This window comes from Malaya genurostris, chromosome 1 (genome assembly GCF_030247185.1).
Source record: "Malaya genurostris strain Urasoe2022 chromosome 1, Malgen_1.1, whole genome shotgun sequence".
NCBI lineage: Eukaryota > Metazoa > Arthropoda > Insecta > Diptera > Culicidae > Malaya > Malaya genurostris.
In genome coordinates, this window is record NC_080570.1 from 12,702,151 (window position 1) to 12,727,900 (window position 25,750).

Sequence of the window (25,750 nt, forward strand, 5' to 3'; positions counted from 1 at the left end):
AGTTCTTTCGATACGAGTTCGGTATCGACGCGTTTCATACCTAAAACAACAACCAAAATGTGCTAGATAAGAGATACCAAGTTTCTCTACTATCTCTCTAATGCTCTAATGCTAACACGACGATTTTAAAGTACAATTTCTTTCACTTTTTCGATGTTATCGTCGTCGCCCGTCCACGAGCAACATGAGCCAGATGTTTTACGATCTCACGACCCTCTCTGAATGCTTTATGCAACTCAAAAACTTGCGTTCTCAATAGAGCAGATTCGCCAAAACACTTTTGCAACATTTTTAATGATTTCGTAGCCGAGATTCCATTTGAAACATTAAATTTCTAACTAACTCGTTTTTCTTTTTTTTCCATAGTAAAAATAGCCAAACAAATTTTTCGTACGTAAGATTATCGATTTTCGGAAGTGTGGAAAAAGCATGTCAGTTTTATTCGCATTCACGTCATCCAGTTATGTCTCTGACATTACTCACCTACCTTTTTAGCTTTCTTATATAGAAAGGCTATGCAATAACTGTGAAAACTAACTTTTGAACGGAGGCTCGAAGGGCCGAAACTGAGATTACAAAATGGCTGTGTGTATGTGACAAATGTCACTCAATTTTCTCAGAGATGGCTGAACCGATTATCACAAACTTAGATTAAAATGAAAGCTCTTATGGTCTAAAAGGTTGCTATTGAGAGGTATCTTTATCCGACTTCCGATTCCGGAATTGCAAGGCAATATGTGCAAATCTATTGGAAAATGCACACTTAATTTTCTGGAAAATTTTTTAACCGATTTTTTCAAACTGAGATGCAAATAACAGGTCTTAAAATTCTTTAAAAAATCCCCGAAAAGTTGATCCAGATCCGACTTGCGGTTCCGGTATTACAGTGTGATTAGTGAAAAATTTTCAATTTCATGAGTATTTTTTCACAAGTGATGGCGAAACGAGGTTCAATTCTGTATAAAACTTACTGGTTGGCAGATCATATTAGTTAGTGGATATATAAATCTACTTTGGGACCAGTAGTCCCCGGTTTCCGCTTCCAAAAGCACCGGTAATAGTAAAGAAAAGCTCCAAAAACGGAACTCAATTCGATTTCTCAGCAACGGTTGAACCAATTTTCACAAACCGTAATTCAAATTAAAGCCCTCATTGTCTTAAAAGATACTGTTCATGTTCATCCAGATTCGACTTCCGGTTTCGAAACTATAGGGCGATGAGTTTCAAAACTTTCAAACTGTCATACAAAATGACGATGCAAAACCGGTACGCAACGGTACGTGCTGGTACGGAACAAGAAAACACCACCGCCTTTGCGAACGAAACACACAGCGTGCTTTGTTCAATTTTGTATAGCGTGCAGGGTTGCTACACTTAAATCTATACTAACTTGACACGACTGTTTACAAATTAGAAAGGTTATGGTAGTTTACACCCAGCATTATTTTTTATAACATTCAAAAGGGCATATGGCACGATATGCCCTAATCACATGTTAGTGCCGAAATGATACATTAAAATTAAAACAACTTGAAGGCATTTGCTAAACTTCAAGTTTAAAAAAATAGTCATTTGAAAACTAGAATAAAATTATCCCGATAAATAGCAGTCTATTTGCTCATAGTGACGTTTCTCTTGGAAGTAGCCGTTCTCAAGATGTTTAGACATGAAATTGAGAACACTCTAACTTTTGTTGGTTTGCGAAGTTGGAAATTATATATTTCGTTTTAAATAACTATTGAACAATAATCTTGAGAATGACTACTTCTAGGAGAAAATTCAATATCTAAATTGGCTCTTTTAACTTGAATTTGAGCGTTTAAATTATATTTTGGATATACATTCAAATTGTTCAAACTGTAAGATCTTTCTTTTCAAAAAGTTTCTAATCAAATTTACATCAAAACTTAGTTTCAAAAAAAAATATATATAAAAAAAATAGATATAAAAATAAATAGTTGTTTGATTTATTCGGCGAATATGCAGAGAATATTTAGCAAAAATGTGATAAATTAAAAAAAGTTAAGTACAGTAGAAAAATCGCGTTTGATTCAATGTTGAACAGCATGAATTCAATCAGCTTTCAAATAAAATACATGAATAAATTAATTATTCCCAATCCAACGCACACTGCGTTAAAATTCACACCCGTGACACGTTGCAGCAATCAAATAATTGGCTCCGCAATGTAAATTCCGTCATCTCGTCCCGGTATAAAATCTATCACAGGAATCTTTATCCCCGCAGCCACGTAACAAATCGCGTGTAATTACAAAGCCGAAAAACTGCCATCACAGTGTTCCCTATTCTATTCATTGCTTCGGTAGATTCATCAAAAAGCAGCTCAAAACAACGAGCCTTGTTTCACCTTTCGTAACCGCACCGCACAACTCCACCAAAACTTCTTCAAATCCAGCAGCACAATCATCATCATCATCACAAATACAACGAGGCAGCGAAACGAGAGAAATGAAGGCAGAAAAAAAAAACAAACCTCAAAAGCTGATCAAAGCAATCGAGGAAAACCTGAACACGGGGAGCTTTCACGCACACCACCACCGACCGAGCACAATCTTTTTTGGTTTTTTTCGGGGAGTACCACATTCGGGCCCCCCTTTCGACCACTGTGTCACTGCTGGCGTTTGCCGTCAGCCGTGTTCTTACGGTGACTAATCACCTACGTCGGACCAAAGTCGAAGCAGACTTCAATTCGCGAGCCTTGCGTGTCAGCTGTGCCGTGTTTCAGGCTCATTCCATAAATTTCCCAAATCATTAAAGTTCAATGCAACCAGCAGACGGGAACGATTTCACTAACACAATCATAATCCAAACACCTTCCAATTAGATTGGGGATCGCTTTGCAGGGAACACCACGAACGGAACACAACAAGTCTGAAACATGACTGGCGGTAGTGGGTGGATTACGAACGGGGCAGCCCCGTTCGGATGTTTCCTTTTAGGCTGTATCAAAAAATATTACCTTCTTCCGTGACAGATTCTAGGCAGTTTTGCAGCGTCGTAAATCACACAACACGGTAACCGATTAAATCTTCCCGCACCAGGAACAATGATACTGAATCAAGTTTACTTTTTCATTAAGATGGGGACTTTGTTTGTTGGTTGGCACCACGATCCGACGAGCAACACGTCCGAATTCAACCGGGCCGGACTACGGCACCGTCCGGCCGGAACACCGTCGTCGTCGTCTTTCTTGTCGTTAGAACATCGAAGCAACCCTTGCTCACACATCACCAGCAAGTTCGTAACCTCCTGCCCCCGGGGGGACCGCAAAAAAAAACAAGCGCACACACAACACACACGCACGCACACCGCGGTGGCTCCGTTGGTATATATCTATTTGTCACTGGGGCTGTTAGAACTTTTCTGCCAAGAATCGACACCGGTTGAGTTCGCGAACGACTACGGAAAACGTCCTACCGAGATTGAAGTTCTACTACAACTGATCGGACCCGATGACGAGTTGAACAGCAAGCAGCAGAAGTCTCTCCGAAACGAGACCAGAAGAGCTGGCGAGAGTTCGTGACAAAATTTGTACATCACCACCAACACACACTCAAGCGGCGTCGTGCTTATGTTTTCGATTTGCCTTGCTGCTGGCGCTAACCGTGTGGTGGTTCCACAACGAGATTTCAACGTCTCAAAGAAGGCGAGAAAAACTTGTTTTGCCTCTGGTTGCCTACCCCACCACCCACTATCGGACCGAAACCGACGGAAACGACCGACCAACAATCAACATGCTGAAAAAGATTGCGTTGCGATTGCCAAGAGACAATCATCGTGATGAGAGAGCGGACGGCGAGCTCTTTCAAAACATCAGCTGGGGCCAGGGTTGCCACATATACATATTAATCTGCATTTTACAGATTTTTCAGATAAATTTGTGACCAAGATTCTGTATATGCAGATTACAGATTTTTGGCAAAAAATACAGATTTGTACAGATTTTTGATAGCGTGGATTTAAAATTGAACAATGATCGAGTTAAAATCTATAAAATAATGGTATTGATTGTTTTTTCAAAATGAAAATAATTCTAAAAAGAGGATATAATTTATATAAAGGAGTATGTTACGGACAGTAAACACAGATGTTCTATCTGCTAATAAAGATTTGTTTATGCTTACTTTTATTTACAACTAGTGTAATTGCTTATGCTTTCAAAAATTGTTGGAAAGATGATGGCCTCGGCCATAACGTAAGGTAGTAAAAGAGAAAGATTCCCAATTGCATTTTACCTAATGAACGAAAGTGAAAATAATCAGATTAAGTTCTCACTTTCAGATTTTATTTTAAAAGTTTTTCGTCAAATCATTATTTCGAGAGGCTCAAACGCAAAAACAACTTCCAGCGTTTTTTAAACTACAACATCATAAAATTCAGACTAAGAAAAGTTTTGGTTTCATTAAATTTGGGTTCTGAAGACTTTTTCCTCCCGTTGTGCTTCGATTTCTTATCATTTCTATATACAGATTTCCAATAAAGGTTTTTGAGCTCCCGATACAGATTTCGGATTTTTCATCTGAAAAATGCAGATTTAAATGTGGCAACCCTGGCTGGGGCTTGCAATTCAAGACAGTGAGAGAGAGCGCGCGTGCGAGAGAGAAAGTTTGATTTACTTCGGTTTCACGTAGAGTAATGGTCAAACCGCATTCGGCCGACATTTCCATCGCCGATCTTTTTTTCGCTCTTCGGTTATGACTGAGCTGCCGGCGTGCACATGTATAGGTACGCCGGACCCGACATAAAATTCATATAGCTGCCCTTACACGAGACAATATTATTGTCAATACAAGGAGTATTCACAATACTTTTGATCGTGTAATGGAAACTTCATTGGATTGACGATAATATTGTCAAAAAATCAAAACTGCCCATCAATCCGACAATACTTTCTCTCCAGAGAGAAACTGTTAAATATGTGCAATGGCCTCTTCTCTCAATATTTTAATATTCATTTGCAATATTTAAAGCACCAAACACTTGAATTTCTCGAAAAACTCGGACTCTAGTTATCAAACCAATTGGATTGATGGTATTGACAATACTTTGGATTGACAATAATATTGTCACGTGTAAGGGCAGCTTATCTTTGGCAACGATATTATTCACCGAGCTTTTCGCACCGTAGCAACTGTGTCGGGTCCGGCGTACCTATACATGCGCTCACCCGTGCTCAGCCATAGCCGAAGTCAACGCCGGAGAGCTCGGATCGGTTGGCTCGGCCGAATGCGGAGTGCCCTTAATGCCCCGTTTACACTTCTGCTGGCTGCCAGCATGCTGGTGTCAGTGTACTGCCCTCTTAGGAAAAAACGTTCAACTGTGGTCCAATGATTCAAAGTATTAGACCAACGAAGGACCACCGTTGAACGTTTTTTTCCTAAGAGGGCAGTACACTGACACCAGCATGCTGGCAACCAGCAGAAGTGTAAACGGGGCATAAGAGAACCACAGCTGAAGAATGGTTCGGTTGCGTAGAACGAAGCTTTGACAGAAGGCTAACCCAACACCAATACCAACGCAGCTGGTAATCAGCAATGATTGTTGTTTGTGTTTAGAGGGGGGGGGGGGGGGTTAAATGTTTTGATAAATGAATGCTGTCACGAAAAAGCTTCGCATGTTGTGCGCAATCGTGTGACTGACGCAAGAAAAAGCTTGCCAACGTCTGTCATTTGGAAGCCACGGTTAAAAATAGTTACTCAAAAATGAGTAAGATCTCACAGAAAAAGTAGAACAACTCTAATTTAGAGTAACTCCGAAGTTACTCAAATTTGAGTTGGATCTCACAAAAAAAGTGGAACAACTCTAATTTAGAGTAACTCCGAAGTTACTCAAATTTGAGTTCTTCCACTGGGAACGATATTTGGGTAAAGTCTTCTCATTTACTGAGTAATACTTTATATGTACATGTACCAAAAATAGAGTAACTATCACTCAAATTTTGAGTGAAATTTTATTTCACATATACCAAATTTGAAAAAAAAATTGCTCCTTTTCTGAGTGTATTGTATTGAAATATTAAGTAATTCAACTCAATACTATATCAAGTGGTGGTCGCTTGGAGTAGTGTGTCAATCGCAATTTTCTGCTCCAAGAAGGGCAGCCCGTCGTATATACATCTAAAACGTTAACCGCAACCGAACGTCGCTATGCACAAATCGAAAAAGAGACATTGGCTATCCTTTTCGCTTGTCGGAAATTCGAAATGTATATACTTGGTCGACCAGTTACAATACAAACTGATCATCAACCGTTAGTCAAAATATTTCAGAAGCCGCTAGTAGAAGCACCTTTGCGAATCCAGAGAATGCTTCTTGGTCTTCAGCGTTACAACATAACTCTACGTTTTATGCCAGGTAAACATGTAGTAATTGCGGATATGCTTTCACGTGCAGCATCGAATGAAAACGATAATACCAGTCGAGAAATCTATGACGTATATTCCACTGAGCTAGAACAAATTTGTGTGTTGGGGACGGGTATAGCATGATGGGTAAGTCGATGCCCTGTCACGCAGCCCACCCGGGTTCGATTCCCAACCAGAGCTGCAAATTGTCAGTCATGCCAAATGACCATGACAGACTGACTAAAATCATCGTCAACTGTAATCGGTACGATCAAAGTGTCTGTCAAATGAGATACTCGATAGTTCAATGACCAAGTAGAAGTATACTCAGTCAAAGACAGGTGACGCATTTTGTTCTCTCTCTCATTCTCCTATTCCCTGTTGAAGTAAAAAATTCCATGAGAGTACTAACATAAACATAAATTGATAAAGTTGATTGTTCTTTGTAAAAAGTCATTGGATTTCAAAGTTTATTGGTGTACATGAATTTAATTCAATGTTTATGCTGCTTGATTAATATTTAATCACATCGTAATCAAGCAGTGACAGGAGTAATGAAGATAATATCAATCGCATCGGCAATCAATGAGCGTCCTGGTGAGTATAATATCAAGAGAATTTAAGTTATGACAGATCGGCTCTCAGACACTCAATATATGATGATTGGTATAGCCTGGTTGGCAGCAATCCAGTGACATAAACTTTCCAATCTTCGTCGTGCAAAGTTGCTCGTTGATATTGATATTTAGCAGCTCTGTTCCCAACCCGAAGAGGCGAATGACCTTAAGGTTAAAACCTCTATAATCGAAAAAAAAAATTTGTGTGTTGGATTATCTCCCCATATCGGATGAGTTGGTTGAAAACATCAGAATGGCATCAAAAGAAGACCCCGAAACCCAAATGATTGAACGCTACATCATCGACGGATGGCCTGCAAAGTACGAAACAGTCCCGACCGTTATTCAAGTCTATTGGAAATACAGACACGAGCTCAGCACTCACAACGGGTTGGTGCTACGAAACGACCGTATTTTGATACCTTGCAGTCTGCGAAAGCAAATTATAGAAAAGTTTCATAAAAGTCACTCCGGAATCGAAGCAACTACCAAACTGGCTAGAGATACGGTGTTTTGGCCAGGACTCACCGATCAAATCCGGCAGCGAATCCAACATTGCAACATTTGCACACAGTTTTCAGCAAATCCACAAGCTCAACCGATGCAGACGCACCAAATTCCATTATATCCGTTTCAGAAGATCTCTATGGACATTTTTGAATGTGAATTAAAAGGTCAAAAGTTTGTATACCTGATCACCGTCGATCATTATTCAGACTATTTTGAAATTGACGAATTACGTACTCAAAGTGCGGCAACTGTAGTGAAAATATGTAAACGAAACTTTGCAACGCATGGGAAGCCTCAAGAAATTAGTACTGATGGAGGTCCGCAGTTTATGAGCGAAGATTTCAACGCTTTCGCAAAACAATGGAGTTTTAAACACAGTGTTTCGGCACCTTACCACCAACAAGCTAATGGGAAGGCAGAATCAGCTGTGAAAATTGCTAAGCTGTTACTAAAAAAAGCGAACGAATCGAAACAGGATTTCTGGGAGCTACTTCTACAGTGGCGTAACACTCCGAACAAAATAGGAAGCTCACCAGCACAGCGTCTCTTCAATCGGCGAACACGTTGTGGATTGCCTATGGCCGAAAAGAAGTACGCACCAAAAATAGAAGAAAATGTACCCGAAAAAATATATCGAAATCGTCAGCAAACAAAACTCCATTATGATCGAAAGACTCGAGCACTTCCAGACCTGGAAATGGGACAGCCAGTTTATGTGAAACTTAATCCAGGAAACAAACAATGGGCTAGAGGAACTGTAACCAATCCGGTGACTGATCGATCTACCGTCGTATCTATCGGCGATCGTGAGTATCGTCGAGACAATATGATGATTAAGCCGGCCAATCTGGAAGCACCAGTCTATGCAGAATCGATTCCATCTAACGCGGAAGCAACCTCTCCGGGTCGAATTAGACAACAACCAATGCAAACGAGTAATGTTGTTCCGGAGGTTTCCCGTCCAAAACGTGTCACACACGCTCCCGTTAAATTCAATGATTATGATTTGTATTGATTGAACTGACTCGAAACTTACGATATAACTTTTTGTAAGAAGAAGGAGATGTTAGAGTATGTACATCTAAAAGCAATACCTTTCGTTTTACCATATTGATTTACACTTTGTCTACCCATATGTATTACACCATGACCAAGAGAAATAAATCAGTTTTTTCCATAACACGCACTCGATTAGCTCTTCTTTTAACACTATCGATTCTAACCAAATTCGTCTTGTGAAAGAAGAACTCAATCGTGAATACCTCGAATTGAACTAAACGCAACAACATTATTCGTTCTCCATGTCATCAGAAATATGATCAGTAATTTCGTTTTTTTTTTCAAACTTGTGGAAGCAATCAGGAAAACTCTTCACGCTTACTTGCCTTTCTCGTACCCGAGACGATGGTTTTGAAGTAGTCAGACACAAATCAGTACCGATGTTCGACTGAGCGATTTTATACTCTAAACCAGGGGTTCCCAAACTATTTTGGGTCATTCCTTCGGATCAATAGCAACTAAAACAGACCTTAAGAGCTTAGAGGATGTTGAATTATAGATAAAGCTTTCAACTTCAATGTATATTGTAAGAACAAAATCATCTATGACCTATCTTGAACGGATTTATTAAAATGTTATTCGAATAATTGGGATTGGTTTGGAACGACAGCAGTCATGATTCGAAATAATGTTAAAAAAGTGCGATTTAGTAACCCTGCAACCAGAGATCAACGGAGACATTGACAATTGAACCGTTAAAAGTGATTTCAAGCTGCTTGTTTACAACTGCGTTGTTAAGTAATTTTGTGCATTAGGCCTTGTTAGAAATGATAATAAAACCAGAAATAGAGTAATGTTCATCCGATCTCACGATGTTTTCGGAATAACGAACTTGCAATACAATTCCAGCAAGGGATTGTCACTATTTTGATAGCTGACAGAACCCGGTCAGGTTTCTGCCGTCTGCCAGAATTCCTTACAAGCGGGTTGAATATAGCTCAAATGAATAGGGTAACAGAGGTATTTTGGCCACTTCATATATTTACGCCCACCTAACAAACTTTATCGATTTCATCGGATTTTATCGATGTTAAGTAACTCATTTTGCATCAATTTGAAGCTAATCATATTAAATTACCTATTGCGGAAGGGGTTCTTAAACATATTACAATATTTGGTGGATATTTTTATAAAGTGGGCCAAAATAAAATCAATCCTAATGTGGGCCAAAATACCTCTGTTACCCTACTCTGTGGGATTCGAAATTAAATTATGACTTTCCGCATAAATTCACATAAATAAACACTTTATTAATAATCCATTGCCACTGATTTCACAATTACAAAAATATAATATTTTCTGTTCCCCTAATAATGAGCTAGCGTCAGCGGAATGTTATTTCTGATTCGTTGGTTCTAACTTGTACTCAGATCTTGCAGAGTAATTTCGTAAACTTATCCCATGGATAGAATGCCTTTGGCGAACGTTAGTTTGATTCTGTTTGACCCTAGTTTAACGGAAATGAAGTAAGCAAAATGCAACAATTTCTATCATTCAGCTACGACAAACACAACAGACAGCAATTGATTACCCGTATAGTTAAAAACAAAAAACAAACAAACATTAACATCAAAAGTACAGAACAGACAGCAAGCTCAATTGACGTTGGGACCGTTTGCAACCACCACTACTGCTTCTGTTCCGGCTTCAGATAGCCCAAATTCATTCGCAGTTGTTCGAGAAACACAAACGTCAAAATTGTGTGCGGTCCCAGTCGAACAAAGGCCGGCACATAACCCTTGAAGAACCCGAGCGGACCGAGCCGAGCCGTGTACTTGACGATGGCCCACACGTTGGCGAATTCACCGGGTTTAGCGTTCATAGCCCGCGTCTTCAGCACGTCCAGCGGCTGAGTTAGGGTTGTCGCAATCGCGCCAGCCGTCAGCGACGACAGGAAGTGAGTGGTCAGATTGTCACCGAAGTGACCCGAGCTAAGTAGCATGTCCTTAACCTGAAAATGGATAAGTAAATAATTCAATACAAATCACAGTGCAATCCAAGCGAACATACCAGATCGTAAAAACACAACTGTCCAATGGTCATAAGTACGGCACGCGAGGTAGCAGTAGAGGCACCGGAAAATAAGCGTACAAATCCTTCTTCGCGGAAGACACGGAACAGTCCATCGACAGCATGTTTATAGCTGAAAAAAAAGTACAGCATAAATTCGGGCTTCCTCCCCCTCAGTAGCAAAATCTAAATTTTACTTTCTTCTCTGATCGGCTGGTAATTTGATATCGTTCTGCATGCGTACATTGACCATATCGGCAGGAGTGCCCACAAAACCACCCGCAGCACCAGCTGCTCCAGCAAGCAAAGCTTTACCGAAAAAGCCTGCGCAAGAACAAGATGAATATTGGAAAACCGTTCTTATCGCAACGCACTTACCGGTGTCATTTCCTAGGGTTTGCTTCCCGACTTCATAAATTCCGAAACGGGTGGTTGAATAGGTCAGCTGTCGTAGTAACGATGCCGACAGACCATTGTACAGTGCGAGCACTCCCTGCGTTCGAATGACCTTTCCGGTTAGCTGCAGCATCGAAATTTTTCCTTCCTGCTGGGTCTGCAGAGTGACCTTGAGCAGATCGAGCGGATGAGTACAGCAGGCAGCACCGGCACTGGCCAAACCACCGAAGTACCAGTACGAGACCCGTTTCCGTTTGTCATCGGCCATTTTGTGGGGGGATGGAACTGAGTGACTAATCGGCTGACGACCTTCTGATCCGTGTTGCCCTGGAAAAAAAATACCATCAAAGAAACCACATTTGGTCCTCTTCTGAGTAAACCCATTATCAGCTGATCGGTCAGCTTTCAAATCCGTATCGTGCGCAAGGTCACTGTGTGTGATGTAAGGAGCTGCAAACGTAAACAAACCGAAGCAAGCACAGAAAACCGAAAGACGATAAATTTGGCTCTTCGGGACACACCCCTCTCAACGATAAAAATAAAAACAAAACACTCTGTCAACATGTGTGTTTTGAACGATGCAATTTGCGACGACAAATTTATTTTTAGATAAGAAGAATATTTTAATTAACAGATTAAGAAGAAAGCTTACCGTACTGTTTTCAGTGCACCGAACGAGTGACAAAATCTGTGTATAGGAATGACGTATGTGTGTGAGACAGTTTGAGGTGAATCAGGTGAATGTTGTCATCCTTCAAGCTTTCATGGTGAACGAGTTTTTTGAGTTATTATAATTGTTTTACGCTGAAATCAAAATCTTGGAATCGATCGATTATTTGTGATTCAGATTGTGGTTAACCATTGTTTTTAATATGAAATTAATAACAATTAAACAAAATTTTTGCTTTCTATTACTGCCATCTAGTTTTGAATAGCGAATAGCAGTTGAAATTCTCAGAGCTTATCACCAAAATGAAACAAACTCACCACTACCAGCACCATGACTTTTCCTTTTCGTGAACCGAGCTGTCCAATACTCAACTGATACAATTCAAAAGGACGTAACGTAGAACATAAAACTGCGTCTTGAAAAAACATGAGTAGCACCTATTATTGCACTTTTTATACCTAATTATAGGAATGAAGGATTTTACGAATTACTCGATTATTCAATAATCGAATATTAGTTTCAAACTAGTCGATTAAATATCAATTGATTATTTGGGTTATCAAACGATCGACATTTCAACATCCCTACTCGATTAGACTCCTGCGAGAATATTATTAGCACAGTCCGTTTTCTGCAGTACATACTAGAGTTGGGCAATCCGTTCGCGAACGATAAAAAAACTAGTTTTTCTAGAAGAATTCATTTAGGAATGATAGTTATCCATTTTTTTTCAAGAGAAATGGAAGTAATCCAGTTTTTTGAGAGTGTATTTTTGAACGGTCGTAGATTTTTGGAATATGGTAAAAGTTTCGCGCATACATTCGCGATCTTTAAAAAAGAAAATGCATAAAAGAGAATGATTATTAGTACAAATACATTTCTAAAAGTATTCACTATTATTGAATTTGTCGTTAACAAAATACATTTAATGGGTCTCATTTTTTTCGGAAAAACATTCAAACATTCAGAAAAACGGTTAACTGAACTAGTTCATTTAATAGAATTATCAAGTTCTGATCGGGTCTTTAAAACGAACGGTTTAGCCCATCTCTAGTACACACATACAAATAAGCCCAGTATGTGTTATTTCTTAATGAATTCTGTTCTAAAGTAGATAACCCGATAGTAGTGGTTGATAATTCCGATTTGTTTTTTTTTTCCAGACTGTGCTATAACCGGAGATTTTCAAGGATGTTGCTTATTATCAAATATTAAATGGATATTTTTGAAATTCACATTTTTCCCCACACATCAATCAATTTTATGGGTGCGCAGTGCTGCTATTTTCGCGCGCACGATGGATTTCTTTATCGTATTGAAGATATTCTAACGGATAGTTTGTGGGACACATGATAGATATTTAGTTAGGGCTATTGTACCAATAGTCATCTCATTAGTAAAGTCTTCATATTATTTTACCGTTTACTCTACTTTCAATTAAAGAATTGTGTCCAAACTGGAAACAGTATGTTTGCCTCGGCTCTAAGAAGCAATACCATAGAAAAAACGTGTAGTAGGTTATGTTAGAGACATATCCGAGAAATAGACGTAAGACTGCTGTGGACAAGAAACAGATCACTTTAAAAATGCACATTTATTTTGGCACATTGTTCTACTAATAAATCATCCATTTCAAGTACAATCTCATTAGTTCTTTTTAAAATGCTTTGAATTCTGAGAAGAACCGAAGGTGACCAGGGATTCCCCGACTTTCAAAACAGTTGACAATTACTTCTACGAGCAAAATGTCGAACAAATCGGTTGGCTTCCCTACAGTGCTAGCGTTTTTCTACGATATTGAATGCTATTCGGAGCATTTTACTCGAATGCGAGTTTCACTCTTAGTCTGAAATTGCCCCTTTAAATTTGAGATGGGCAATTCGTTCGCGAACTAGTTTTTTTGAAAGAATGAATGAGCTACAGTTCGTTTCTCGAGAACGGTAGTTCCTCTGTGCACATTCAAAGCTTTATCACGAAACCTCAGTTCTAATTTGTGGGACCTTTTTTTTGCTTGTTTAACCTACCGAACCTAAGGTCTCGTCCAATCTTTTGAACAAAAAAAAACAACATGAAAAGAACGAACGGCTCTGGAGAACTAGTTCTTTCGATAGAACCCTGCATCACTGAACGGTTCTTTGAAATCAGCTGTTTTGCCCATCTCTACTTTAAATGCGCATTTGCAAAAGAAATACCTAATACTGGCTAATTTCCTGGTAGCATGTATATGAATAAGCCCGTTTCAAATGTCGCACTTGAACCCGCATACGCATGGCTGCCAGACGGCTGACTAAACGCTGCCAGCTGGAAAAATATAGCTGGCAGACATTCTGGTGACCGACTGCCTCACCGCTGGCAGTTATACAACTCAAACGATACAACCGTATCCGCCAGGATTTTTCCACATTGAAATCTTTGACATTTTCAGCGAAGGTGAGAAGATAAAAACGCTCGGCTAACTTAGATACAGGCGACATTGTTTTGTCAAATAGGATTTGACAACCGTCACTGAATCAATTTTGGTAGCCGTCTGGTGGCCATGGCTGCCCAGGTAGCCAAAACGCTATGCGGGAATAGATTAGGAATCATTCCAGGGATGCCAATTTTGTCGATTCGTTTTAAATCCTGCACAGTTTGTAATCTATGGTCATACGGTTTTCAAACTAACCGAACAATTTGCAAACTAATAAATATTGGATACCCATTTTACTCATTAATCTAACAATTTTGACGATTTTTTTAAATCACTACTAATTGCTAATTGACAATTCGATCTGGCACCGCTGAATCATTCGTGCACCGTCGGAAAGTTTGTTTACACGTGCATTTGCCAGAGCTCGCGAACGTGATAACGAAACTGTTGTATATTTCAATTTAACGCGAAATATTTGCATTGATGGTGCATATTAGTCACTAAGGTAAGTTTACTTCATCCATTAGCATAATCGCACAATCAGTGAACTATCCGTTGCCATGCCGAATGAATGGTCGAAACTGTTGATCAAGGTTTATTTACTATCTCACATTCTATGATATACCGAAGAATAAATGTGTAAATGTGTTGGTGCAATAAATGATCATTCGGTTTATGTTGCCAAGGTCGACTCCACCGGCAGTGCGAAACAGGACACTCTGTCTGGTTAGGCTTATCAGCCTGTTTGGTCTATCATAATGTTGTTACATAATTTGCACTTCAACCGAATGGTACCGTCAGTGAAAACATAATTTGAAGGTTCCATCGTTGCTTGAAGATATTTGAACTTCAATGACATATGACATTTCGTAGCACAGGATACAATTCTCTGGAGAACCAGTTCCTAAATGATTCAGCACAAAATTGTTCCGGTAATCACACCCGGCACTCCTATTGCGTAAGATTTGCACCAGAATCATCATCAGCACATGCCAATCAACCGTTAAAACCCAGAACAACCCTACATAAAACCGCTTAAAAACTAGATGAGCTATCATTCGCTGGATCCAATTAAGGGACGAATCACTTACTTGAGGCGCTACGTGAACAACTACTACACACTGCTCGGAAGATGATGCACTGGACTGACTGCTGGTCGTTGCCGGACTAATGATACGAGCGATTATCAGTTGATGGCATGGGTATGCTCTGCCGCTCGAACGGATGAATGGATGAGAAGAATGTTGCTGATGAAAGTGATGGGAAAGCAACGAAAAAAATCGGGGTTGCTTTTGAGTAGCTGATAGGGTGACCATCCATAGAACGTGGATGACTGGAACATTTAATTTTTTCTGTTTGGTCATAAATTGCTTATTTTTTTTAATTTTTGCAATGTATGTTGGATGATATTTCACAGAGAAGCCGCTTTTAGAGACACTCTTCCAAAAACATCTGTCCATTCTTAATGCTTGCGGTAACGAAAGATGTGCTCCGCTCTTCGCAAGTACAAATCGCTTGACAAATTGGCAACTTCTTGATGAATTTAGACATCTGTTGTATCTGAAGGTTCTCGGAATAAATGTGATGTTCCATGGCAGTCACATGCAGGTTATCTGGAACTGTGTTGAAGTTCACCTTCACATATGTTTCACTTACGGGCACGGCTTTATGCGACCATATTCTGTTCATCGTCACGATATAGAGATTTCATCGATTTTGAAATTTTTCCATTTTCATATTAAGCTCACTTCAGAATTGGCGGAAAAATCAGCGTAAAATTGCGTTTTTTGCTTAAATATGCCACGAATTGTTGAAAAATCAAAATAATAACTTGAGAACAACAGAAGAGGGAGAAAAACCTTGTACTTTAAGTAAAGTTAAGAACATTTTTGATTTCAGATAATTCTACGCCGAGTTATCGTGTTCTCCGCGCAACGTGATTTTCAAAAGAGGTGTTGGGGAATGCTCTGTTACCGCCTTATTTTTCAATATTAATATACGGAAATTTACCCAAATATTATTTAAATTTTGCTTTATAATATAGAAAAAGTTTAAGTAAATTTACTGTTTCTCCGTCAAAAATTACAAAAAAAGTGTTTTTGATTTAAATTATCCCTTACTCCCCCCTTAAAGCAGTTAAAACTGAACTGCCATCAAAAATCCCTAAATGTTCAAATTCTGTGGCGGCCAGACGGCAGATAGGATATGGAACCTAATGAACTATCCTCAAATTGTCACATAAACTGTGTGAACTTTGCATCTGCTTAGTGATTCAAATTGTATTGTTTGCCGAAGATGGCAGTTCAATTTGAGCTGCTTTAAGCACTGATGAGCCAAAGGCGAAACGCGAAACGCGAAGAAATTGTATTAGGAATGCTTTTATAGCCGGATTGCTTCCTCTCTCAGTTCTGAACTTTTCATCACAATTAATTTTAGTTCAAATAAGTTACACTTCATGAGTATCCATCGGCCAAAAGACGCCTCTAGAAGACAAAGGGTTCATCCTCATAGACGACTAAACGTACGTGAAGATGAATTACTGATAATTTATAGGACAAAAGTTCTATAATGTTCGTTTTTGTCGATAAATACTTACGAAAGCCTACGATCTGGAAAGGTGTTTGTAGATGAAGAAAAAAAAACAAGTTTCCGTACATTGATGCTCGCAATGATCTAGCAAGTTGTCTCAGTAGCAGAGAAGTGCTACAGTACGGGGATTATAGCTTCAGAACACGGGATTTTTTGCGTCCAACTATTAAATGACTCAAGCTCCATGTTTGATCAATTCTCAACTCTTCTCTTCTTTAGAACATGATGCTTCGTCTAAATATGTCTCGATTTAGACAATCATCATTAATGATGCGAAAACTCGGTCATCCAGTGTCCAGTTTCGGGATCTCCAGGCTTTGTTGCACTTGACAGTACAACGATTTAGAAGTCATCTGATGAAAAAAGGATAGATTTCAGAATCCGCTTCAATTTCGTCTAGTCTAACCTCAATATCATATAGTTGAGTGTTTTTTGAATGGTATACGTGCTCAGAACACTCTCCAACGAGCCCGATTTGTTTGCATTGAATGCAGCATAATTCTGAGCATCGAAGAGAGGCTTGTGTCGTCCGGACATCGAAAATTTAATAGCAACAAAAGTTGTTTCGGGCGACGAATCGTGCATATAAACACAAGACTGAATAGTTTCTACGGCTTTCTCAGTCACAAATCATTATTACAAATTTTTAGGTACGAAAAGTTACATAAAAAGGCGGGTGGGTAATGTCAGAGAAATAACTAGATGTCGTGAATACGAAAACAACTGACATGTTCCTTAACACTTCCGAATATCAATTAGTTGATCAATTGTAAGAATTATGCAAGCATATTCCTTTTCCACATTTTTCGCAAAAACAAATAAGGCTTCACTTGATCTAGATTACTGTGAATTTCACATAGCGAAACGTGCAAAAATCAAATCAAAAAGTTCTAGATTTGCACTAAACTGAGGATATTTCCCTTCGATTTGCGAGCAAGAAATCTTCAAGTTCTTTAGAAAACTTTTAGAGCCATTAGAACGGCTGATTTTGTGTAATGCTCTCCACCGTTCCTTTTTCTCCAATGCAAATCGCTCTTGTCGGAAGCGAAACTAGTTTTGCAAACGACACAAAATACATCTGCTCGCAGTGGCGATAAAAACCAAACTGATCCAACTTTTGTTGAGAGGTTTGTTTTTACCTGATTTCGTTTGTAGCTTTTTCACTAATTTTAATTTCGATTATTTCATTTCGGATTTGCATTTCATTGAAAGAAACTATCCGGATGCTGTACGGGATTCATTCCTACCTTTCAGAAGGACCAAATTGTGGAACTCACTACGATATTCAGCACTTTTCGGAACATTTTTATCGAACGATTTGTTGTACAGCAGCAGATATTTTGTTCTCTTCCTCAGAACGCGTTCTGATTGGCTGATGTTGACATGGGTCAAATGAGACAGGTTTTTCAATACTATTGTACTATTGAAATACTTTAATGCTGTTGCTATACACGTTTAAGTTGAAAAATTTCGATTCTATTGGTAGTTAGATTATATTAATCCTTCCACAGATCACTGAGCTATAAGCTTTAAAAATACGAGCAAGTCAAACGCGCCTTATGGATTATCCCCTTTGATACTCGTTTATACCAAACATTTCAGAAAAGTTTAATTTTGAATTATTTGAGATTAAGTCACACAACTGAAAATTTTATCATAAAATTGTGATCATATTTCCGATTGGGTATAGCAAAAATTTTGTTGATTCGTTGGATACAACAAGAGATATCCACGATCAAAAACTTATCACTCTCTCAGAGGGTAAATTTTGAAAAGGCACCCCATGGTAAAGTAAGTTGTATTCAAGCTTTGAACCTTACTTTAGTCTAGTCGTTTTTGTCAAGGAACAGAATTAAAGTACTAAATTCGAAACCTTTGGACTGTTTCTGTACGATAAAAATTCATGGTAATGATTCAAAAGCTAGGCAGTTTGAGTGCCTTATGAACTGAAACCGAGGGACATTGAAATGGCGATTTTTCACTTGCGAGTAGTTGATTCAAAAGCAACAAAGGGTTTTTTTTTACATCGAATTGCTACTGGGAATGAAAAATGAATATTCTATAATAACCCCAAGAAGAAAAAATACTACGCTATTCCCGGTCAATTGTTGCTACCGACCTCAACATCAACACCAAAGCCGAAATATTCATGGTTCAAAGGTCAAAAGGTTGTGCATTTGGTCATATATTCTATAACAGGTGATCGGTAAAGGCTGCAGTTTATGCGTTTGAGCCGTGCATTACGAGAAGAACGGTCGGAGCACAAGCAAAGACTTGATAAAATTATTTCCCTGCATGACAACGTTCGGTCTCATGTTGCAAAAATCGTAAAAAAATATTTGGAAGCACTAAAGTAGAATATTTCGCCGCACTGGCCGTATTTTCCCGACATTGCTCCTTCTGATTACTGGTTGCTCTTGAAGGATGCAGCACGATCTGCCAAATCATCAATCTTTCGCAGAAATCGAAAATTGCCTTCAAACTTGAATCACCTCAAAAGAAGATATTTTTTTCTAAACGGAGTTCGAAAATTGGCTGAGAGGTGGGAAAAAAGTAGTAACTAACGATGGACGAAACTTTGATTAATCTTTAAATTCGTTTTATTTTGACGGTGCTCCGTCTCTAAAATACAAATAATTCAAATCTCATTTTCCATTAAGGATAGGTATTTAGGTAATTTTCAAAACAATATATTTTAAAAAAAATTGTTCCAACTTACATGAAAAATTAAAGTCCTCTTCGCACTTGCCAACAAAGCAAAACACAAAATAAATAAACAGATATACGAGTATACTCTTGTTTTGTATATTCTACATGCCATGAATAGTCATCGTTTTCCAAAACTCATCGACGGTCATAGTCGGCAACCCTATACCTTCGCGCGCTTGAACTCCACACATCGCTTTCCTCAAAGTAGACTTATCTTATTCCCATGTGTGCTAGTTGCTGTCCAGACGGCTGTCACCTAGAATATATGTTTTCGTTTCTATTTTGAAAAAAAAAATAAAAACGCCACCCCTTAAAAAACGTAAGCATGAGCGTAAACTCCTGAAATGACGTCGCCGCCAGTCAGTTAGTAACCGTGTGCTGGTTCCGATGCTTATTTTTACATCGATTTGAATGGACGCATATGCAATTGGACCGGTTTCAAGTTTCGCAACCAATTAACAGTTCCTAAACAAATATTGATAAACACTGATGAAAAGAATCATTAAATCAATTAACATCGTTCTCATGTGGTGTTGTTTTTTTCACAGAATGGCGCTTCCACTGTTAACAACTTGCGGCTTGAGCGATCCTCGTCTGCCCGGATTGACGCTGATCAAACAACAATCCGCAGTCGATGGTAGTTTCCTCATTGCCTCGGTGCTTGGCCATCGTTTGAAGTCGGATAAAGACGCCCGAATATTGCTAGTGGCATGTCATCATGGTTACAGTCACTACAGCAGTGCCTGTCTGAAACTAGCCTTCAATCTGAGCTCTGCACGAGAATCTGGCCAGTTGCAGGTTTTGGACGTAGGAGCCGAGGTATTTCGAAATTATCCAATCGGTCCGAGTGTGGACACCATTCGGGAACGAATTGAGCAGGCGTTGGCCTCATCACCGAAGGTCACCGTCATCATCGATGATCTGACGCATCTGTTAAACTACGGTCATACGGAGTCGGAATTGATTGATCTGGTAGAGCAGCTCATGGTTCGACGGACTGGTTCCGAACAGTCCTTCGTCATAAAACTTAATACGGCAGATTTGTTCGAGAGGCTTTGTGCTAACCTGGATGATATGGCCCAAACAGTGATACAGCTGGATCAGATGAGTTCCGGAAATTTTCGTGAAGTGAACGGCCGGCTGAGCGTTAGCCGAAGGCCTGCTGACGATGGAAATGACTTGCTATGCGTTCTGCAACCGGAGAAATCGGTACTGTACAAGGTCAACGATAAGAACGTGAGGATATTCGTGCCGGGCGAGATTGGAATTAAACATTTGTAATTTAAAGTTACAAAATATATGAAATTCACTGCAACATACTTTTGTTTTTCAGAAAGAGCCCTTGGTATAAAGTTGATGACGTCGACGTCAAGAATCAAGAACGAATTGGATACTAGACACTATTGAGAAAATTACAATTTTATCAATTGGGGACACGAACAAAGATTTCACAATTGCACCACGATAAATAATCTGATTTAAAAAAAAGAGAACTTTTATTGGACTGTGATAATTTTTCTTATAGTTTTTTTGTTTTCGTTTTTGATATTCAAGTATAAAAGCATCATCGCACGACCTGCTCTTCACTTGTCATCGCATCGTTTTCTGTGCGATTCAGCAGAACCGTATGATCGATGCGAATGTTTTTGCTGTCGTTTTTTGATCTATTCTCTTATGATAATCCTGCAGCATAGAGAGTGCAAAATAAGCTACACAGTTTTCGAATATTCCGGATATTTTTGCTGTCATATTACACACACTTACAAATTTTTCTTAGTTCTACGTTTTTCTTAACACAGTACATACTCTCATTTCTTTATTCGTAGTCAAGCATTTTACACAAAAAAACATTCTTCTTTGGCTCCTATTTACACGATGATTAGTCTACAACTATTCGATATCGATCGAAACGCGAATGTAAAAATGTAGCTCTAAGCTGTCAACTTTAAACGGTATAACTGGGCAGATTTGCTGTTTTGTTTTGTCCTAACAGTAATGTGAAGTTGATGATTGTTCTTTGCTTGCTCGATCGCCTCATAACAAATTGGAGTAACGGGATCCGAAGATTTACTTGTCTTCTCGTTCGAAGTGAAATTTCTTAAATAAGCAACTGTCGATTTCCTATCATATTAACATAATATGAACGGGCCTAAACACGGTTAGTACGGAGTTCAGTTCAGTATAGGTTAGGTTATGCCCCGCAGAGCACGTCGATTCGATTCACTTTTTCGTTTCAAATTTTTGCTGTAGTGACGCCACATTGGAAACCTTTCCCGGAACCGGCCGTGCCGCCGCTGTCAGGATTTTACTGTTGGCATTCGCGGCTTTCGGTTTTACTACACTTTCCGGTTTGGCCGGAGTTTTGGGCTTCTGGGGTGCGTTGGCCTTCGCATTGGCCGCCAGACTACTGCCGCCACCATTCTGGATGGATCCTTTCGGGGATGGACTTCTCGTTCGGACGGTGCTGTTGCTGTTGGTAGGTTTCTTCGATGATGTTCCTCCGGTCGACAGACTGGGTGGTGTAGGGTTTCGACTTAGTTTCGGTTTGGACGTTTCCGTGACCGCGCCACCATTGGCTAACTTTTCCTGGTTGATTTTGGATTTGGTCGCTGCTACAACCGAACCGGGACGCGTATTACTCAGTGTGCTGTGGTACGGTTTGTAGGGTGCCGGAGTGGTTTTGGTTTTGGCTACCACCGCCGGTTTACTGGACTCCACCGGACCTTGGAACTGCAGACTACTCAACATGATACCACCGTTCTTAAAGCTACTTAAATTAGTTGAAACACTTTCTGGCTTAGAGGGGGCCACTCGAGCTATGGGAGTGTTGATCGCGGATGGTCTCAAATAGCCGCTTGATGTGGTGCTGCTGGCGTTGGATGTCTGATTTGGCGGATAGGGTTCATCCTCTTCTTCGTCCGTGGCAGTTGTAGCTTCGGATGTATTCACATAGGTCGGTTCGTCTTCGTCATCCTCTTCTTCCGTGGCCCGTGGTGCCTGACCTTTCCCTGTTCCACGCTTCACCGTTGTCGCTATGTACACCGAATCACTCCCGCGGCTCTGCATTTCGTTCACAATCTCTCCGAGGAGACCCATACTTTCGGAACTGCCGGACGATAGGGTCGGTGGTGATACGGTGTTCGGCGGCGATGGAGATTCATCAATCACCGAGTAAATGTTATCGCTGCCGAGTGCCGTAGGAGATCTAAGCGATTTCACAGGTCCTCCGACTTCGTTGCAATCGTCATAGTCGTTTCGTGACGGTGGTGTCACAATGGTGACGGATTTCGGAGCCGGTGGATTTTGATATCCGGCAACACCGGGAATTTTCATACCGGTGATGGCCGGTGCCGGTGGAACCGGAGGACGCGGCGGAGGCATCGTAGGTCGTGACCCTACCATACTTTGGGGTCTCTTAAGTGTGGTTGGCTTTCGAGGGGATTCGGTAGCAGCCTGACCATCGCCCGGCATCCGTTTGCCGGTCACTTCCGGGGTTCGCATACTTTTCGCTCGCTGGACACTGACCGACGACACAGTCGTAATCGGTTCCGATTCGTTCAGTTTGGGCATACTTTTAGCTAGATCGGCTGTGATTGGCATCGGTGCGGAGATTTGAAGATTTTTCAGCTTCTCTTTGTCGGCTATTTTGATGTTTTTAGGTTCCGGCTTTTGAGGTTTGTCGTCTTTCTTCAGGTAGGACGTTATTCGGTTTAGCTTTCCTTCTTTGGATTTTTTATCTTTACTGGTTGGGTTGATTAGAATCTCCGGGTTGGCCATGGTTTCCTGGGAACCGGATGGATTATCGAGAACGGGCTGAGGAGGCAAAACGGGAGCTGGCCGTATCGGAACTTTGGCATTACCGGAGCTTTGCTGTTTCAGCGGTGACACCAGTTCCCGGGAGCTACAGGTGGACGATTCCAGAATCGGACTGGATATGATAGGACGTGCAGTTGATCCCGGATTCAGGGGCGGTAGGGCCGGAGCATTCTCGAGCTGGTGTTCGTGATTAGCCAGCTTGTACCCGTTGATCTGATGGAGGATACCTGCCGGTTTATTATAGGTACTGTTACCAATTTGAACCGTGTGGGCAGTTGATGATGATGATGTAGCAGGCTTAACTTTTGGTGCGGGGGGCGCTGGGCGATTGGGAACGGTACTACTCGGGTCCTCGTTATATTTGGACACTGGATGGACAAAGGCTACTTTGGGCGATTTGAGATTAACACCCGTTTCGGGTAAGGGTTTCAGGGTGAAGCCTTTAAATTTACCGAACATGTTGTTGTTGCTGAGCGCGTCCACTTCGCTCGACGGTCGTAGCAAAGCGGAATTCATGTCGTCCGGTGAGTTGGGCGACGATGCCATCATCGTGTGCGTTGAACCGGTACTGCGGGATGAATCGGTTTTCACGGTATTCACAGACCTAAAACACATAAAAGCATCGGTTAGCAGGTGCAGAGCTGTCAACAAACCAAAAAACAAAACAGAAAACAGGTTTAATTTGGTAAAACCAACAACACCTACCCAGTAGTGGAAATGTGACGAACATGCGACTAACAGAACTACACACCGTTGTGAGTATGAACGATAAACAGAACATGATTACCGGCACGGCACAAAGGCACAGAAATAATTGATTAATTAGTGAACTTAAACTTATACTATGTTCACACTATGCGTTTAAACATGTTATAACTCCGATTTCATGTTTTAAGCGAAATAGCACATTTTCCCATCACGCTATTCCATATTCAAAAACGTCACATTAAAACATGTTTTCCTCAAATAATACGATATAGTCGTCAGTCAATCACAACCCTGTCAGCACTTTGCGTCATTTTCGACCATGTCAATTGACAAGCCTTTATCGAACCCGTTTTTTAATCAAAGTAGCCATGTAATCATCGTAGAACAAATCCTTCAAATCTGTTTTATGTGAAGGGAAGTGAAAATGGATCCGGTTGAAAAAATTGAACGAAGTTAGAATAACAAAGCGAAACCGTGTGGATAAAAAACTAAACAAAAATCGGTAAAGCCAAGCCCACATAGAATTGCTGGTAGAGTTGTGGGCAGATAGCCATGTTTACCAAGAAATAAAGCATAAGCTTGTCAAAAGAAACTTTTTTGTAGGAACTGAAGAAATAAAAATAAGAATTAACAATCTCACTTCAAATATAAGTCAGTAAAACCTTAGTAAAAAGAATTTAGAAAAAAAACATAATTTCTGCTTTTCAGAAAAGAAGTATCGGTCCTTCGGAGGGATCATTTTCGATTTGGCCCTTGTACAGTAACACCCATCCATTTCTCGGAACGTTCCCCATAAATAATGTATCAAATCGATTTGAGGAGAGCTTGTTGAATCATGGGATTTCCGACAGATGTTTTTTTTTCAAAAGGGACGATTCGTAAATTTGTGAATCGTTGCATCTTCCCGAACTAACACTAACAAAAATCGATATGTGTGAAATAAAGAAATATGTTATTAGTACATTAGAATACATTACTACTTTTCGATTTGGAATTCTGGTTTCGACATATTTCTCAATCGATTCCTAGTGAAACTTTTAGAAAGATATACCATTTAAATGGCTCAATCCTAGGTTTAAAGTTTGATGCATAAGCGAACGTGCAACAATACCAGCTTCAAACACAATCAAAGGACGGATATATTAATCAAAAGTATCTTTATCGAATCGTTGATTGATAAAGAAAACGCAGTGATTAATTTCTGCGACATAGACATGTTTGCACTTTGTTTGTAATCAATTTCAATAACAAACATTATGCCATGCGTATAACGTAATATAAGTATTAACAGTTCGGTTTTAACTTTACATTCACCCCGATTCTGCAATCCGACGGAACATTTGACCTTTTTTTTCGTGGAATAAAACCATAGCCACAAAAGGTTGGAATTTTCTTCATTCGTTTTTGTGAATTTGTGTTGTTTTTTTTTAAATCCGAAAATCCAGAATTTTAACCAAAGGAAAACAAACAAACCAAAAATTACCGAACAATCAGTTAGATCCATTTGGTTTACAGTTTATGGTAGTTGTTTGACAGTTCAGCAATTACCGAACGATCGGTAATCAATTTAACTACCGAACGTTCAGCTGTTGAAAATTACCGAGTTCTGCGAAATTTTCTATGTATGTACACTTTCGTTCGAGTTCGAATTTTGCATTCTTTATTCCGTTCGACTTGTATGATTCGATCGACTCTCGTTCGGGAACACTTGAAATCTCGAACACTAACCATAAAAGCTGGCAACACTACTTACACGTTCTTTTTATATTATTCATTTCTTAGTAAACGGAACCGTCAAGTAATACGTACGCAAGTCGATCGAGTAATGTTCGAAAATTGAACAACTGTAACGAATGATATTCGAGTTCATACCCAACACGAACGGAATGCAA

The 25,750-nt window shown here is 39.8% G+C and overlaps 5 protein-coding genes across 12 annotated transcripts in view; 2 read left to right on the forward strand and 3 right to left on the reverse strand.

Annotated features, from left to right (window-relative positions):
• LOC131432715 (uncharacterized) overlaps positions 1-3,471 on the reverse strand; it is a 368,592-nt gene extending 365,121 nt beyond the window's left edge. The window contains exon 1 of one of the 4 annotated variants that reach the window (XM_058599192.1): positions 2,981-3,471. The gene's annotated coding sequence lies outside the window, so the exon portion shown is untranslated. The other 3 variants (XM_058599199.1, XM_058599184.1, XM_058599209.1) reach the window with 3 other exon arrangements.
• A 3,763-nt stretch (positions 3,472-7,234) lies between these two features.
• Positions 7,235-8,506, forward strand: LOC131425217 (uncharacterized protein K02A2.6-like). Its single transcript, XM_058586952.1, has one exon. It carries the CDS (start codon positions 7,235-7,237, stop codon positions 8,504-8,506), a length of 1,272 nt encoding a protein of 423 aa, XP_058442935.1.
• A 1,273-nt stretch (positions 8,507-9,779) lies between these two features.
• On the reverse strand, positions 9,780-15,262 carry LOC131432783 (mitochondrial dicarboxylate carrier-like). Of its 3 annotated transcripts, none has more exons than XM_058599302.1 (5): positions 15,128-15,262; positions 10,939-11,283; positions 10,758-10,884; positions 10,561-10,693; positions 9,780-10,501 (listed from the first exon to the last, which is right to left on the reverse strand). In XM_058599302.1, the coding sequence occupies exons 2-5, from the start codon at positions 11,222-11,224 to the stop codon at positions 10,178-10,180; spliced, it is 870 nt and encodes a 289-aa protein (XP_058455285.1). In that variant the 5' UTR covers positions 11,225-11,283; positions 15,128-15,262; the 3' UTR covers positions 9,780-10,177. The 3 variants fall into 3 exon arrangements, with proteins under 3 accessions (XP_058455285.1, XP_058455278.1, XP_058455295.1); XM_058599295.1 differs by lacking the exon at positions 15,128-15,262 and adding an exon at positions 11,609-11,757; XM_058599312.1 differs by lacking the exon at positions 15,128-15,262 and having other exon boundaries at positions 10,939-11,572.
• Positions 14,361-20,649, forward strand: LOC131432800 (elongator complex protein 6). 2 transcript variants are annotated; one of them, XM_058599324.1, is made up of 2 exons: positions 14,361-14,541; positions 19,883-20,649. In XM_058599324.1, the coding sequence occupies exon 2, from the start codon at positions 19,884-19,886 to the stop codon at positions 20,613-20,615; it is 732 nt and encodes a 243-aa protein (XP_058455307.1). In that variant the 5' UTR covers positions 14,361-14,541; position 19,883; the 3' UTR covers positions 20,616-20,649. The 2 variants fall into 2 exon arrangements, with proteins under 2 accessions (XP_058455307.1, XP_058455316.1); XM_058599333.1 differs by lacking the exon at positions 14,361-14,541 and adding an exon at positions 15,120-15,238.
• Positions 20,650-20,811: 162 nt separating this feature from the next.
• The window catches only part of LOC131432768 (uncharacterized), a 126,434-nt gene continuing 121,495 nt past the window's right edge, over positions 20,812-25,750 (reverse strand). Inside the window, exons 8-9 of one of the 2 annotated variants that reach the window (XM_058599282.1) lie at positions 23,603-23,754; positions 20,812-23,377 (exon numbers count right to left, since the gene is read on the reverse strand). In XM_058599282.1, coding sequence (XP_058455265.1) covers positions 21,555-23,377; positions 23,603-23,754 — 1,975 coding nt within the window. In that variant the 3' untranslated portion in view covers positions 20,812-21,554. Of the gene's footprint in view, positions 23,755-25,750 lie in introns of both variants that reach the window. The other variant, XM_058599276.1, reaches the window with a different exon arrangement.